Raw genomic sequence first — 15,247 nt, 5'->3', positions numbered from 1 at the left:
CTGGATTTCCTAAGTTAAAGTGGTTGTAAAATCTCTAGTATTCATAGAATCACAGGTGGGGAACTGTAGGTATTGAGTTTATGTTTGTGCTTGGTAAACAAATACATTTAGAGGCAGGGTTCTGTGTAAGCTAATCCCTGTTTCTTCAGTCCCTGAACAGCCCCGTTTTCTGAAGATCCTGAACTTTGACAAGGACTCTGTCTCCCTATCGTGGGGATTTCCCAAGAGAGCCAATGGCCACATTACAGGCTACATTTTGCAATACCAGATAAGTATGTCCTTGTTTTTCTTTGGTTTTTAAACTCATGCACTGTTAGGTAGTTTTCTTATGGTTTTGTATGTGCAGAGTCATTTAAGACAGACTGATGAGAGAGGCTGTGTTTCTGTGAAACAGTCACACAGCAGAACAGCGTGTTTTGAGCTGCGATCTCTGCACAGCCTGCTAGAGGGCAGGGCAAAGTCATTTTCCAGAGCAAAAACTTATCCATGCAGGTTTCTGATAGAGTAAGCTCTTATTGCTGCCATGCTCTGTACCATGTCACACAGCCTAATTCAGTTATTTTATAATTGCAAATTATGCCTTGTGTGATGGTTAAGAAGATCATTACATTTGACGTGGCTTTTACTGAATTGAAACTCATTCAATGCAAAACATGCCTGTGAAGTACTGAGTAACTGGGATGTAGCCCTTGAGCAGATAACCTCAGGTGTAGAGTGGTGTTGGTCCCAGGCTGCCCCATGTGCTATTGGCTTTGAGAGTTCTTTGAGGTTGGAACAGGATTAGACTGAATGTTACCTTTGCCCAAGGAGGCTGTGGATGCCCCATCCCTGCAGGCATTCAAGGCCAGGCTGGATATGGCTGTGGGCAGCCTGGTCTGGTGGTTGGCAACCCTGCACGTAGCTGTGGGGTTGAAACTGGATGAGCATTGTGGTCCTTTTCAACCCTGCCTACAGAAAAAATGACTCACTTTTCACTGTTCTCTGCTAATAATGAGGCTACCTTTGCAAGCTGACGCTGCTTTTCTTTCTCTTTCAGTAAACGAAACACATGAGGTTGGGCCTCTGGTGGACATCAGCGTGGCCAACCACACCACGCTGAGTTGGAGGCTCACAGACCTCAGCCCCAGCACCAAGTATAAGTTCTACGTCAAAGCCTGCACAGCCAAGGGCTGTGGGAAGCCGGTGACAGAAGAAGGGCTGACAGTGGCTCAAGGGAGTAAGTTATTAGGCAGTATGTTTTTTACATGAAGAAGCTTTAGCAGTAATGGAAAAATCTATTGGGAATATTTGAGAATTGACATTTCCTTTGTAATTAGAAGAAATAAATTTGTTTTCCTTTCCAGGAGAACAGTCAATAAACTTTTTAATGTAGCCATGCAGCTATTCAGAAGAGCAGAGCTTATCTGTTCCATTTTCCTGTACAGTGCTATGCTGCTGTCCCTACCATCAACCCCTTAAGCTGTACTGAATCAGTGCCTTGCATTTAGTTGTGAACAGAAAACTGAAGATCTAAATAATCTGTCCTCAGTGTTATTATAGAAACAGACTCTGCTGTCGAGTGAAGATAAATGTCTCATTATTCATTTTAAGACTGAGCAACTTCTGCTGCTGCAGTGCAGCTTGTGCTGAGGTACTGCAGAATGGCACAGTGCCTTCTGCCAGGAAAGTGGAAGTGTTGAGGTAGAAGCAATGGAATTATTCATGTTTTATTATTAAGATACTTGAACTATAACACTTCTGTTGCTTTTTTTTATTTGCAAACATCCCTGTTGTCAAAGTCCGAAATTTGAGAGATAAAGTTCATCCCTATTAAATAACTCTAATTCCCTGTGCAGATTAAGGAGTGCATCCTGCTCTCCATCTACAATTGCAACATCTTCTGTGAATGAATCATCCCGATTCACTTTTTTTTGTGTCAGGAATTGCACATTCCCTTGAGTTAACAGCACTTTACCAAGAAGTCTATCAGTGGCTGTGATAGGGAAAGAAAATCATCTTCCATTGCTCTTCCTTTGTTCCCTGGGGAGCAGTGCCTGCAGCTTGCTAGTGTCCGGTAGCAAAGGCAGAACTCTATGTGCTGCAGTGTGCTGTTTCCCTATAGGTATTTAACTGTGGAGAACTACACTTTAATATTTGTCTCTGGGATTAAGCCAAGACCCACTGGAATTAGTGAGACAGAATTAGGCTATAGAAAAGCTTTCGTGTATAGCATCCTTGTTGCATGACTGAACACCGCTGCCATTGGCAGCTAATGCGAAGTCCCCAAACTAAAAGACCAATTTCCTAGGAAATAACTCAGATGTATTTGAAATTATTCAAATATGAAGCACTGCTGTACACCCAAAGGTCGTTATCTGTGTGAGATAAAATACCGAGGACGATCAGTAAAGAACCTGAGCAAAGGGATATTTGCATTGTGCTGAAAAATAAATAATAGTTTAATTTTTGTGGATTTATCTTGGATTCATTTCACAGAGGAAGGTATGCTGTCTTTAGAAAACATTTTTCTCTCTCGTTTTTCATTTTCAGGCAGTATTTCCTAAATGACCTACAAACTAATTAATTTTCCCCTTGAACATGTTGATTTGCCAATGATCACTAACCCTCAGAAGTATAAAACCAAATAATGTTTTTACATAAGTGGAATAATAATAATAATAATAAAAAGTAATACGACAGTCCTTATTTAACACCAATCTCTTTTTATCTAGAGCTGACTGTGTTTCTGGAGGATTACCACATACATATTACATGTTGACAATGATTGCTGTGTGTTCAGAAACTCAAAGTTAAATGAAAACTCCATCCAGTGGGTGCTGCACAGCTGGAGTACTGTTATATTTTTCAGAGGAGATGGAAGTTTGCCAGTTCAGCATGTGTCAATGGCAGCTGGCACTGAACACCCACAGCCTTTTTGAAAACCTTAGTTGGAGGGTGCTAGCTTTCAGGACACGTCAAAAGATGAGGAAAGAAGTCATTTGCAACAAAACAGGCACAGTGGAAGAGCAAAAATACAACTGTTTAGCTGCATGTAGCTACTGTATTGTTACCAGCAGAGCCCCAGATCCCCTAGGAGAAAGTCTACCCTGTTTCCTAAGAATGGAGAGAACTTTATGATGAACTTGGTGACAAGTTTCTTTCTCTATCATTTATGTCATCATCTGCTTCTTCTGCAGCCAGCAGACTCATAGCATAGGGAGAAGGATGTGATATAGAATTGTTTCAAAACCCTGTCACTTTGAGCTGGAAAAATAGGCCTATTAAATATAATGTGCCAGACGTCACCCTTCAACTACTTTAGGCAAATTTGCAGTTAACTGTCTGTCTTGGTTATGCGCTATTGCTTTGCTTTTCCTCTCCTTGCAACCTTTCCCAGTGCAGCCAACACAAAGGACATGCAGCAAGAGATGAAATAAGCTACCCCCTCTCTTCTTGTCTTAGTTCAGATTTCTCCTACAAACCACTGATGGCAAACACAGTAGCCTCACCTATAAACCCTCAATAATCTTTACGCACAGCAGGTTTGATAATCTCTATGGCTTAAAATGTTCCCAATTTAGCGTGAATTACTTCCTGCACTAAAAAAGCACGGAAGATAAAGAATACATTTGATGCATATTTATACAGTTTTAATAGCCAGGCAGTTGAGGAAAACTAAGTTCAAATTTCCATTTATTGCAGCAGATGTATTTAGAAAGGTACACTAATAAATTAGGATGTTGCCCACAATTAGCATTCAGCTGTTAGACTGCCAGCTTTTTTATATAAGTGTGCTTTATAACTGATGTGATAACTTTTGGAGAACTAGTTTTCTTGTAAGTCTTTGGGGGCAGTTTATATTGTTTTTCCCTTTATGCCATAAGCTTCTATTAAAAAAAAAAATAAAAAAAATAGAGTTCTGTTGTTCTCATAAATCTCGAAGCCCAGTAGGAATATTGTAAAATTGCAGTTCAGTGTTTAATGTTCATGAGAGTCCCCTGGTATGGCTGATAAATAGCGGGGGAGGAAAAGAAGTGCTGGAGATATGCCTTTATTACTAATGCTTCTTCTCTCATACTGTAGATTAAAAACCTTACCCAACTGCTTTCAATTTTCTGTAGCTAATTTCTGCAGCTCGCTGACCTTTCTGTACATTGGGCTTTTCCTTATCTGAATATCTTTGCTTTTATTTTTCAGGATGCTGCACTGCTTTTTCTATTCCAAGCACCACGCTTGTCCCAGTTAGCAATGCTTTCTCCTCTCTAGGTGCCAGTTTGATTGTCAAACACAGACCAGAAAGACATCATGTGGAAAAAAACCTCTTAACCACCTATCACTGGACGCCCATACAAAGTTTTACATTCCCTACCCCCAAAAAATAATATTGTTTAGAATAGTGGAACAAGGGATGTTAAACAGCCTGGGGAGCCAACAGTCAAGCCCTAGCTCTGGGTTCAGTGAGTGCTGAATATCATTTTGCCACATCCCAACCTGACATTGGAGGGGCTGTATTCCCCCTTTCTGCTTCTGTAAATAGCTGAGCATTCAAAAAGTGGAAATAAATAGGTAGGGTATGTGAACAAGTGTAACCAAATGCCCCTGAACCACTGCTGTGGTATACCATAGAGCTCCAGGTCAAGCATTTTGCTTCCTAGGAATTTAGTGACCCCAAGGAAACCTGTGTTGTTGGCAAACTGGAATTTGTGATGACCATCTCTGGTTGGCATATGTGTATGTTACATGGTGTTTAATGCGCAATGAGTTTAAGTCCAAGTTCGTTCTTGTTACTTTATGGGTACTGTTTTGATTTGCTGTATTTTGTAATGTCTTGTTTTTAGAAAATGTGGTTAAAACATACCTGTGATATCCTGTTGCTTAACTTGTGGTTTGATTAAAAATTACAGCTCAGTTTCGCATACTCAGCCAAAACTACTGATAGAGGGATTAGTTTATGCTAATACGCTGTGCTTCGCTATCAGCAGTATTTCAGCTGTCTGTGCTCCCTCTGGGCCCCAGTGGTGTACCAGTTTAACTGCTTATTGCAATACCTGTGTATGTGCCTTGGAACACTCCTCTTGAACTGCTCCTGCGATTGTGCTTGCATTGGTCTTAATCTTTATTTTTTCCTTCCGCTGTTGACTAAGGCCTAATCTCTCAAAGCTTCTTGCTTTGCTCATTTACTAGTTTAAGTATTAATGAGCGTTGTTTTACTGTCAGTGCTAATTGGTCAAGTAGTTTTCAAATTATACTGCAGGCTCAGTCCTTAATTTAGAAGACTTCCGAAGGATGGCAAGATTAATCTGGCAAGTGAGGCAACTGGATGCAATTACAGAGCTGTACTTACCATTGCTAGCTTCCAAAACTTGTTTTCTATTATCGAGGGCAAGCACGCCTGTGTAGTGTACCTGCAAATTCACTATAGGGATTCCCAGGTGAACACACAGATCTAAATGGACCTTTTGTGATGTTCACACCATGGGTGCTGATGCTCTGGGATGTCCTTTCTCTGTTATCCAAAGATACTATTTTTAAAAAAGTAGAGTTAATATTCTGTAATCTTAATGCAGGCAAAAATTACAGCTGGCCTTTTGCAAGTAAAAAGGCTTGAAAGTGAGGCCCACTGGAATCTCCCTTTTGCCTCTTCTTCAAGTATTAAATCAATCAAGAGCATTTAAAAGCCTAAATATCAATTTAAAAGGAACCCTTCTCTTTATCTAAAACAGTGCTTTCCACGGGCATTGTGGACTTTAAAAGGACGTGGAAAATCACTGCCAGGGGAGAAATGAGTACAAATCCCAGTGTTAATTTTTTCATGAGACGTGTAAGAATCCATTTCCAGCTAACAAGCTATCTCTGCTTCCCTGCTGCGTTTGGTTCAATGGGAGAAGCATCAAGGCTCAGATTATCTATACAAAGCAAGCCCATTTTCAAGTTGTAATTTTTTAAGTACGCATTATTTAAAGCAGATCCATAATCCCCCATCAATATTGACTTTCATCTTGGGAAATGTACAAAACCCTTCATAAACATCAGGATTATTTCAGTCTGCTGTTTATTTTATTTGGTGCTATATTAAAAAATCAAACGGGGGAATGTTTTTTAGTTGACTGCCAGCTTTGGAATATCAGATTATCTGATGATAAATGTAAAAAAAATTTCATGTCTCATATTTGTGTGTTACTGATGTTATTTCTAACTGCATTTTGCAGGACTTTTGTTCAATGAATTGAATTAATCAGTATGACTTGAATATGTACGTTCTGTAGGTAAAGGGATCGGCAAGAATTCAGAAGCAGTAAATCCCACCCAAAAGTTTCACCCCATTGAGGCACTTGAGCCTGGAACTGAATATACAGTTCGTCTAGTGACTAAGAATTGGGTTGATAACAATAGCATTTTTGAAGATGTAATTGAGACAAGGGGGAGAGGTGAGAAATGAAACTCTTCAAGATGATACAAATTTATTTTGAATGTCAGTAAACGTTGACGTTATATATGACATTGAGCAATGAAAGCGCACCAAAGACTTCACTGCATCATTGTGTTCTGTGTTTTTTAAGCTGGCTCTTGTAGTAAAGTCCCATGGGAACATAAATGAGCCTTGTGCTTTAATTGATGCACAAGAACCTGGAACAATTACAAACCCTTACAAAGTGTAGCTTTACCAGTGTGATTTTGTGTAGTGCAGTGATATAATCCATTTTAAATGTGCCAGTCCAGTGCTTTGCATGCATCAGGTGCATTTTTTAACTCTGTTTCTTTCACAAAACTACTTTTGCATGAAAGACTTAACAATTGTCTGTTCAGCTTTCCCGTTTGACATTAATCCTTTGAGTCAAACGCTCTCTCAGAATTTCCTTTCCAAAATGTCTATATTGTGCCCTGTAGTCAGCATGCTTACCTGACATCTAAAGATGTCACGCTCTGGACATATTTCTGCCTTGTATTTCTTTATGCTGAACATGATAAGTACCGATTGTCTGATTCAATCTTGATTCAATGAAGAAAATGTTATGTATTCGCTTAATGGCAGGGTGATGCCGTTTTCATCTGATTCATGTTGTTCTTTTCTTTTAACTCCTGTTTCACAAAGCCTATGCAGGCATTTACGATGGGATTTCCACCCAGGGCTGGTTTATTGGACTGATGTGTGCCATTGCCTTGCTCACTCTGATGCTGCTAACTATTTGCTTTGTCAGAAGAAATAAAGGAGGAAAATACTCAGGTAAATGGATTTATTGTCCTTCTGCTGTGCTCGCATGCTAATAACAGACATTCTTCAGCCTGTTATCTCTGGAGACTGCAAAGCTGCAAGCAAAAACATCCAATTAGGATTTGCAGCTTTTGATAAATATCCACAGAATGGGTTCTAATGAATATAAGTGAAACCATGCTCCCTGTGTGGGGCGGTGTGGTGTGCGGGTCAGAGCTGCAGCTCAGGTCTGGATTCTGCTTGTTGAATCTCACAGTGCGTAATGCACCTGCAGAGCCACGTCCTTCAGCAAAGGATCTGAGCCCTGTCTGGCTGGGATATGTGCCCACTTCCTACCTGATAATTGCTGCCTAACAACTGCCATAACTTGCATGAGTAGCCATGCTGCTGAGCGCTCGTTTTGCTAAGCATAATTCTTTATTTTTCAAAGCAACGAGTAAAGATTTAAGCACAAACACTTAATGGCTTTTTAACAATTCTGTGATAGCACCAAGCTGTTGGTAGAAGCATGCTTGTTGGGTATGGTCCTTGCTGCACCTGGGTTTGGCTGTAGGAGATGACAGGTGATTCTCCCATCACGCCTGCAAAATGAAAAATCTGCCACGGAACATGGCATACAGATCTGTGCTTTATTTTATTTGTACAGTGAAAGAAAAAGAAGATTTGCATCCAGACCCTGAAGCTCAATCAATAAAAGATGAAATCTTTGGGGAATATAGGTAAATAGGACCTGTGTTAACAAGCGTTTCTGTCTGTTGGGCTTTTGTTTGTTTCCAGACGTCATCATTATTTAGGACACTTTTATAGCATGCAAGTGTAACGCTATTTCTCATTTCTAAAGCAAACCTGACATGAGCGGATAACATGTAGGGATATACAGGCATATCCAACATACTGAAATCCATCCAGATTGGGATACAAGTAAATGTTTTTGCATCTGTGGTTGTTTTTCACTTTTTTTTTTAAACATTGTATGAATAATGTAAATATATTGGATAATTTGGGGTCGTGCACTGAAGCCAACAGAAAGAATTCTTTGTCTTTAGTGGGCTTCTGGAGGCCCACCGGGCCCTTACCCTGTAATATGAGGAAATTTCCTTTTGTGAAATAAAACAAAAGTTTGAAATATTGTGAGAGAGATGGCAAAATAAATAAATAAATAAAAAATACCCACAAAAAACAACCAACTGAAAACTACCATCTCACTGCAGAAGTTCCTGTAGGAGAACTGAAATTATCGCTTTGGCTGAACCAAAATAACTAAAGCTGTCAATATTTCTATTTAACTGTGATATGAAGAAAAATGTTACTATAGGAGCCATGCTGGGAAACTGGTGCAGCTGGTCTTCAAGACGTAACATTTCTGGTGAAATCCCATTTATATATACTACATTATTTGTACTGGAATATTTTTTTTTCTGCATAATTTCATCTTTATTTAATTTTTAATGCTTTCTAATGGAACAAATATTTAGAAAGGTAAGAAAGTCCTGAGGTTAATCACGTTGACCCTTCCACAACCCCCCCCTCCCTCCCCAAACTCCAAATTTGCCTTTTCTTATAAGTAGATGTTGTTATTGTATAGATTGTGTGTAATTGATTATATGCTGTAGAGATTAAGCCTAGGTGTGGTTAAGGTGATGAAGTTCAGATGTGTTTTTCTGTCATTCTTCATATAACATTACCAAAGCTTTCAAACTGGATTGGCACTAGCAAGGGCTAGTTCAGAACCCCAGTTTTATCCTTTTATAATATTTTTATCTACGTTCCCTCTCCTCTTTGTGTTTGATTAATTTTGAGAATTGAAATTATATTTAGAACATGATAGATTTATTTAGAATCCTGAAGTCCCCTTCCCCCTTCATTCAACCCCTACAGTGCCAGGCAGGGTGCTGCACTTGGGGGCTGCAGCAAAATGGGGGCACGTGGCCATATGCCTTGGGACTTCTCTCTATAGCTATGATAGGCTTCACCAGCATTTGTTATTGAGCAAGCCACCTGAAAATTCTGAGTCTGTAGGATATTAACAATGGCCTTTCATGGAACTGCTTTCTCAATTGTTTAGAAATAAGTAAAGGTATGGAGGTTGGCAGCCCTGCCTGCAGCAGGGGGCTGGACCTTGATGATCTTTGAGGTCCATTCCAACCCAAGCCATTCTGTGATGATTCTAAAGGTCAATGGAAAGTCAGAAGTCAGTCAACAGAAGTTAGGCTGCTTTGGTTGTTCTTCTGCATTGCCAGTAGAATGAATAGGTAATAGAATTTCTTCCTTTTTTTTTCTTAATTTTGGTGTTGGGTTTGAGGTTTACCCCTCAAAATACCGTTGAGCAAATACAACATCTGAGCAGATTAATATGTTATTAATTCTGTTGGTCAGAAAATCATGCTCATGGCATTCACGCATATCATAGATCAGTGTGGATGAACTGTGCAAGATGCACTGGACCAAAGAGGACTTGGGTTGCTCTGAATGTACAACCTACCAAGAAATGTTTCCTTTGCTCCTCCCTCCTGCTGTGTTCTTCACAGTAAAAGAGCAGTTTCCATGCATGCAATCAAAAGCTAGATTTTTGGAAAGGCGTTTCTTTGTTTTGTAGTGACAGCGATGAAAAGCCGCTGAAAGGCAGCCTGCGGTCCATTAACGGGGACATTAAAGCCACTGAAAGTGCTGATAGTCTGGTAGATTATGGAGAAGGGGAGCACGGGATGTTCAATGAAGATGGTTCATTTATTGGAGCTTACTCTGGATCTAAAGAAAAAGGATCAGTCGAAGGCAATGGGAGCTCTACAGCAACTTTTCCTCTCCACGCATAAAATTCTAATGAGAAGATTCATGTTTAATTGTGATATTTATATTGATCAGTACTCCACAGTTACCACAAGGGATTGGAAGCAGGTTGCCAACTGAGCAAGACTGACATCAGGTAACAGGGAAAAAAGTCACTGCCACTAAGAGATGATTTTTGAGACTTTTCCATCCTAATTTTTAGGTATTTTCTTCTAATTGAAACAGAACGAAGCATTCTTTACTATACAAAATATGTCAGTCTTACCAAAACAGAATTTCTCAGTGTCATGTATGTATAATTAACTGCTACTTCATGTTTCTTATGTTTGTAATATGGTTCTCTGTATAGTACTTTTTTTTCCTTCTGTGGCTGTTGTCACTTTGTACATACATTTATGTGTGGTATTCGCTCGTGTATCGTGATCTCAGTATTACAGAGGTCAGGAAACAGAAAGGAAAGTAAGCAAAAGCACAGGGTACTCTGCATAGTGGCACAATGCATCCTACTGAGAAAAATAATATTTTAAAACATGGGAGAGAAATATTCTCTATATTGTATAATATTTTCGTACAGGCGTAAACTCCTTTGCTTATGATACTCTAAAATTGTTTTAGTGGTTACAGCTGACTGCAGTTACCAATACTTTGAGATGCAACTTTCCCCACAGAAAATTTGCTCTCAGAAGACAAAGCTCTGGCCTTGTGGATGATCTCTCCAGTAGCTGGCACTATTTCCTTAAATAAGATAAGCTGCAGTAACTTTCCTGTGGCAAGGCGAAACAGGGTTCCCATCCACCATCATTAGAAAGAGTTTTGATTTGTTTTCCTCAGTCTCTGCAAGCTGCATTTCTAAGCAAAGTGCTTTGTCCGTCTCAAATCTGTATATTTGTGTGCTAGCATACAGTTCATGGAGATGTTGTACAGATGATATTAATAGTGACACAAGTGAAAAGCAGCCTTGTTTTATTTTGAAATGAGACATGTTGCTAGCATGGGTCTGTATAGCTGTGTAGGAGTAGAATTGCTTCTCGGTATGACTTTCAACCAGCAAAGCAGGTTTTTCAGCAGAGTTGTGTGTATACCGGTCATATAAGTCTTACTTCTTTTTAGTATCCCACAAAACAGATCTACCTGACTTTCAGATGATTGTTTATTTTCAAACTATTTGTTGTTAAATAAACAGAAGCAAAAGCAAAGAGAATATCACAGTAGAGTTTTTTTATATTGTGTTTACTGAATGCTGGTTTAAATCTGGTTCTCTTCTGTGCCAGTGCTTCCCATGACTAACTCAGCAAAGCTGCCCAGCACGTTATTTTTGTCTTTTTGTACTGGAATCTCTTGATTTTCTTTTAAAAGTAGTAGAGTGTTAGTGTTGCTTCATCTCTTTTTGAACTTACAAGTCATCATCGCTTCAATTAAAATATTTTTGAATGGTTACTCAAGGAGGTACTCAAAGCCATTTTATGTCATGGTGTTAATGAGGCAAATATCCCTGGTGGCTCCTTCCTGGTCTCCATTACTTCATTGGAAGAAAGAGAGGAAGCAAGAATCATTCAAATAATTACAGGTTTACAGATAACCCTCACAACTGAAGCTCTATTGGTTGTACATAGAAGTGCACTTTCCTAACAGTGGAAAGGCCATGGACTACAGGCAGCTACTTGTGCATATTTTCTGAACATAGAAAGGGGCTTTGGTGCTTGATGTTCCTGTTTATCCATTTCTCATCTATTTGTTTTGTATTTTGTTCATGAGGACCTTTCCTACAGCCTCTGTTTTGAAATAGCCACTCCTGAAAACCAAACCCCAAGCTGTGTTGCCGTATGTGTAAGCAGGATGAGCAGGAATCTGTCAAAAACAGCCCTCACTCCATATCCATGAGCCCCCCTGTGTTGTGAAGGGCTTGACCACATCATTCCTTTTTTTATTACTTATAAACCTTTGTATTTTGTCTTTCACTCGATCTGAATACTGAGGGAATCCAAAGTCAACATCATTTATTTATTATTATTATTATTTTTTAATAAAAGCTTCATTTAAAAAGGTGGAGAAACATGAAAATGGGCATCTTGTCAACAGAGCTATTTCACACCAGGATCTTTATCTGCTGTAGCCTGAAACAGATGAAGCCTGAGAGCTGATGATGCTTGTGGCAGCTCCTGTTGCAACAGTTATCTGGTTTTAATGCATTTCCTCCAGGAATCATCTGCACTGGCTCATGCTGCTGCGTTGGTTTGTTTTCTGTCATTTTCATTGAATGTGCTGTGTTTTACATGGAGATGTTTCAGCCCTTACTGAAGTTCCAGCTCCATCTCAGATGGTTCCTCACTTTCCCTTCCCAGCACCCCCACCTGCACAGCTTACAGAGCCCCTGGGCATTACGCCTGGTAAGCACTGACAGTGTCCTTAGGCAAAGATGCTGAAGGGACAGATGTCTGAGGAAAGCAATCAGGGTGGGCACCTCACAAGACTGCACCACTATCCTTGTGCAGAGCTTGGGAAGGGCTGAAGCAGGCAGCGTTCCCAGCAGTGGGGTTCTCACCCAGAGTACCACTGCCTGTGGCAGGGGAGTTGGAGCTTTACGATCCTTGAGTCCCTTCCAACCCTGGCCACCTATCAGCTTCCACAGCTCTGTGTTTTCTTGTGCTGTGAGTCGATGCAATCCACCAAACTCACTGTCCTGGAAAACACCTATGTTAAACAGACACAAGCTTCAAATCACATTAGTGAGTGTCAGCTTATCGAAGAATGAATAAATCCCCTGTGCTATCACTTGCTCTGCTGCTGCTAAGCTATGTTTATGACATTCCTGTGATGTGCTACTCATCTGTGCTGGAATGAGTGCTTTTTCTGTTAAAATTTTAATTCCGATCCTTAAATCTTAATGTTAGTGTTTCATTGTGCTTCAGGGCCTAAAAATCACACGGTGACAAAAAGACGTGCAGTGGGATTTGTACAGCGTGCACTGAGTTTTGAGGAATATACCCAATGAAGATTAAACAAACGGCTGAATCTCCCAGGGAATCCCACTCACATGAACGTTTTTCTCTTTTCCAATCATTTATTGTCCCCCTCACTTTTTTTATTTGATATTGCAAGGGTTCCACTCATGCAGTGTATCTTGGAAAGCACAGGATCTCATGGAATTTTAGGTTTGTTTTCAGAAGTGAACTGCGAGAGCAAGCCAACCAACCTAGGGTGCTGCCACAGAAGACAGGGAGTGTGGCCATGCAGGGTGAGTGGAAGGTACTTTGTTGAATGGGATGAGGGAGTCAAGGGTAACCAGTGCATGAACCTGCAGGCTGTGTCAGGCAATTAGTAACTATGGGCTGCAGGGGTTCTTGGTTGCAGCTGGCTATTCTATGCCATTGCTTTTTGCTGCGAGAGGAGAGATGCTTTCAGATTTGATATCCGTGCCAATGTAGAATGCAGTTTTACCCAGTAAGAAGAGGCATTTCCCTGGCTGCAGGAATCCTGACTTGTGGCCTTAAGCAGCCCCCTCTGGAGCAAGAAGAGATATGGATGGATCTCAAAAAGTTGTCAGGGTTTGACTGTGTGTAAGATAAGCAAATAAAATCCATTCCTGCTGACCAATGGGGAGCACACCCCTGAGAAATTGAAGAAAACAACCTTGTGTGCAAGCTCCAGTGCTGGCGAGCTGTTTGGAGCATATCATTGATTTGGTACGGGTTGTAATTTCAGTCCTAAGATCTTATTCAATGTATGGATTATAAAAATGGCCAAATCTAAGGGTGTGATCTCAAGTTCTCTTTGCCATTCCTCAGCAGAGGGCTGCATGTAGGTCTGGGTCCTCAGCGGGAGCAAGATTGGAAACTGTGCCAGGAAATGGCATTTCCCTCAGGATTAAAATGTCTGCATGTATAGCAAGCATAAAATCTTCCCTGTTATACAAGTTTTAAATGGATTTAAATAGTGTATCATTTAATGATTTATGATTTTTATTCTGTTGTGGCCTTATTATCCCAATTTTAATGAGCAGCCCTTTATTCTGATGACTACTTCCATTGACTTAATAGGTCAAATATAGTGCATGAGAGGTTTACAGTCCAGTAGTTGAAGTGAAAAAAGTGCTAGCACAATCTTCCTATACTAAAGATTATCTTTTCTTTACAGTAATTCCACATGTAGTTTTGTAAACTAAAGTTAAAACGTTCATTTCTGAAAGGAAATCTCATCATAGTTTCTTATAGCCATTATTTTTCAGGTGAGTGGTAAGTCTAGATTAGTCTAAGCATTTGAAAGAACATATATTAAAAATACATACTTTAGTTCTTCATGGCAAGAGGATTTCCTTTCTTTGACAATGGAAGCATCCCTTCAAATGTTCAGCATCCCAGTATATGACAAATAGCAATGTTGGAGTACCAGTATGTGTTTACATTGCAGCTCTGTATCTTTCATGTACAAGTTCTAACCACACAATGAGATGAGTGAGTTCCATGCTGTGTGCTGGTTTTTCAGCTGCCATGCAGAAAACAATACATGGGTTTGAGCCAAAGCATACTCTGTTTCTTTATTATTATTACTTTAAACAACACTTTGTAATTTCATGAGAAAAGATCAAAGCAAATGTGGTGTCACCGTTACGATGTTCCTTTTTGAGCTAAATGTTAGTGTGCATTGATTAAAGTTTAGAGAACCGTGTTGTACTGTAGTGGCTGTTTGTATCATGCATATGTGCACGTATGGTTTTAAAAGATATTTTCATTTTACATGAAATTCAACTTTGCTAATAAAAGTTTGACTTGATGTAATCTTCAAAAGCCTTAGTTGCAATCAGCAGGTTTGGTTTGTTTGTTTTTGGGTAGCATTGCTGTGCTGGGCATTTGCTCCAGGCTCCATCTGTAGTGTTGGTGGTGTGGTGACCTGTGGGGGCTGTGGGGCACCACAGATGGACAGATAGATCTGACCAACCAGCAGGATGAACCTGAATCCAAGGGCCTAATTTCTTAGCATATTTTCCTCCCAGTGCTCAACACAATGGAATTTCTTTGGTTTTACATTGACTGTTCAGGGGTCTTTACCAGGCAGCATTTGAAGCAGCAACACCACTGCTATTGAGGAGTCATTAAAAGTCATCAGGCAAATCTGTGGCAACTGATATTGCTACAAAATCAATTTTAAAAGGTAAGATGTAATGTGTGCTCAGGTGTGAGATATGAGTTACTCACACAGCAATCCCTGGCTTCCAACCCTGGGGTGTTTACTGTGCTCTCATGAGAACAGTTCTCTTAGGAAAAGAAATGC

The 15,247-nt window shown here is 40.0% G+C and overlaps 1 protein-coding gene across 30 annotated transcripts in view; it reads left to right on the top strand.

Annotated features, from left to right (window-relative positions):
- Nucleotides 1–14,763, top strand: part of CHL1 (cell adhesion molecule L1 like) — a 108,154-nt gene extending 93,391 nt beyond the window's left edge. For 22 of the 30 annotated variants that reach the window (XM_085516155.1, XM_015875299.3, XM_085516152.1 and 19 more), the window contains 6 exons: nt 150–272; nt 1,037–1,216; nt 6,246–6,407; nt 7,073–7,204; nt 7,839–7,911; nt 9,789–14,763. In XM_085516155.1, the coding sequence (XP_085372281.1) occupies nt 150–272; nt 1,037–1,216; nt 6,246–6,407; nt 7,073–7,204; nt 7,839–7,911; nt 9,789–10,005 (887 nt within the window). In that variant the 3' untranslated portion in view covers nt 10,006–14,763. Of the gene's footprint in view, nt 1–149; nt 273–1,036; nt 1,217–6,245; nt 6,408–7,072; nt 7,205–7,838; nt 8,672–9,788 lie in introns of all 30 variants that reach the window. The other 8 variants (XM_085516162.1, XM_015875303.3, XM_085516163.1 and 5 more) reach the window with 5 other exon arrangements.
- Nucleotides 14,764–15,247: the final 484 nt, after the last annotated feature.

Source organism: Coturnix japonica, chromosome 15, assembly GCF_054131305.1.
Source record: "Coturnix japonica strain WE chromosome 15, WE-NBRP24, whole genome shotgun sequence".
NCBI lineage: Eukaryota > Metazoa > Chordata > Aves > Galliformes > Phasianidae > Coturnix > Coturnix japonica.
The sequence above is the reverse complement of the archived record's forward strand: the minus strand, read 5'-3'. Positions and strand labels throughout refer to the sequence as shown.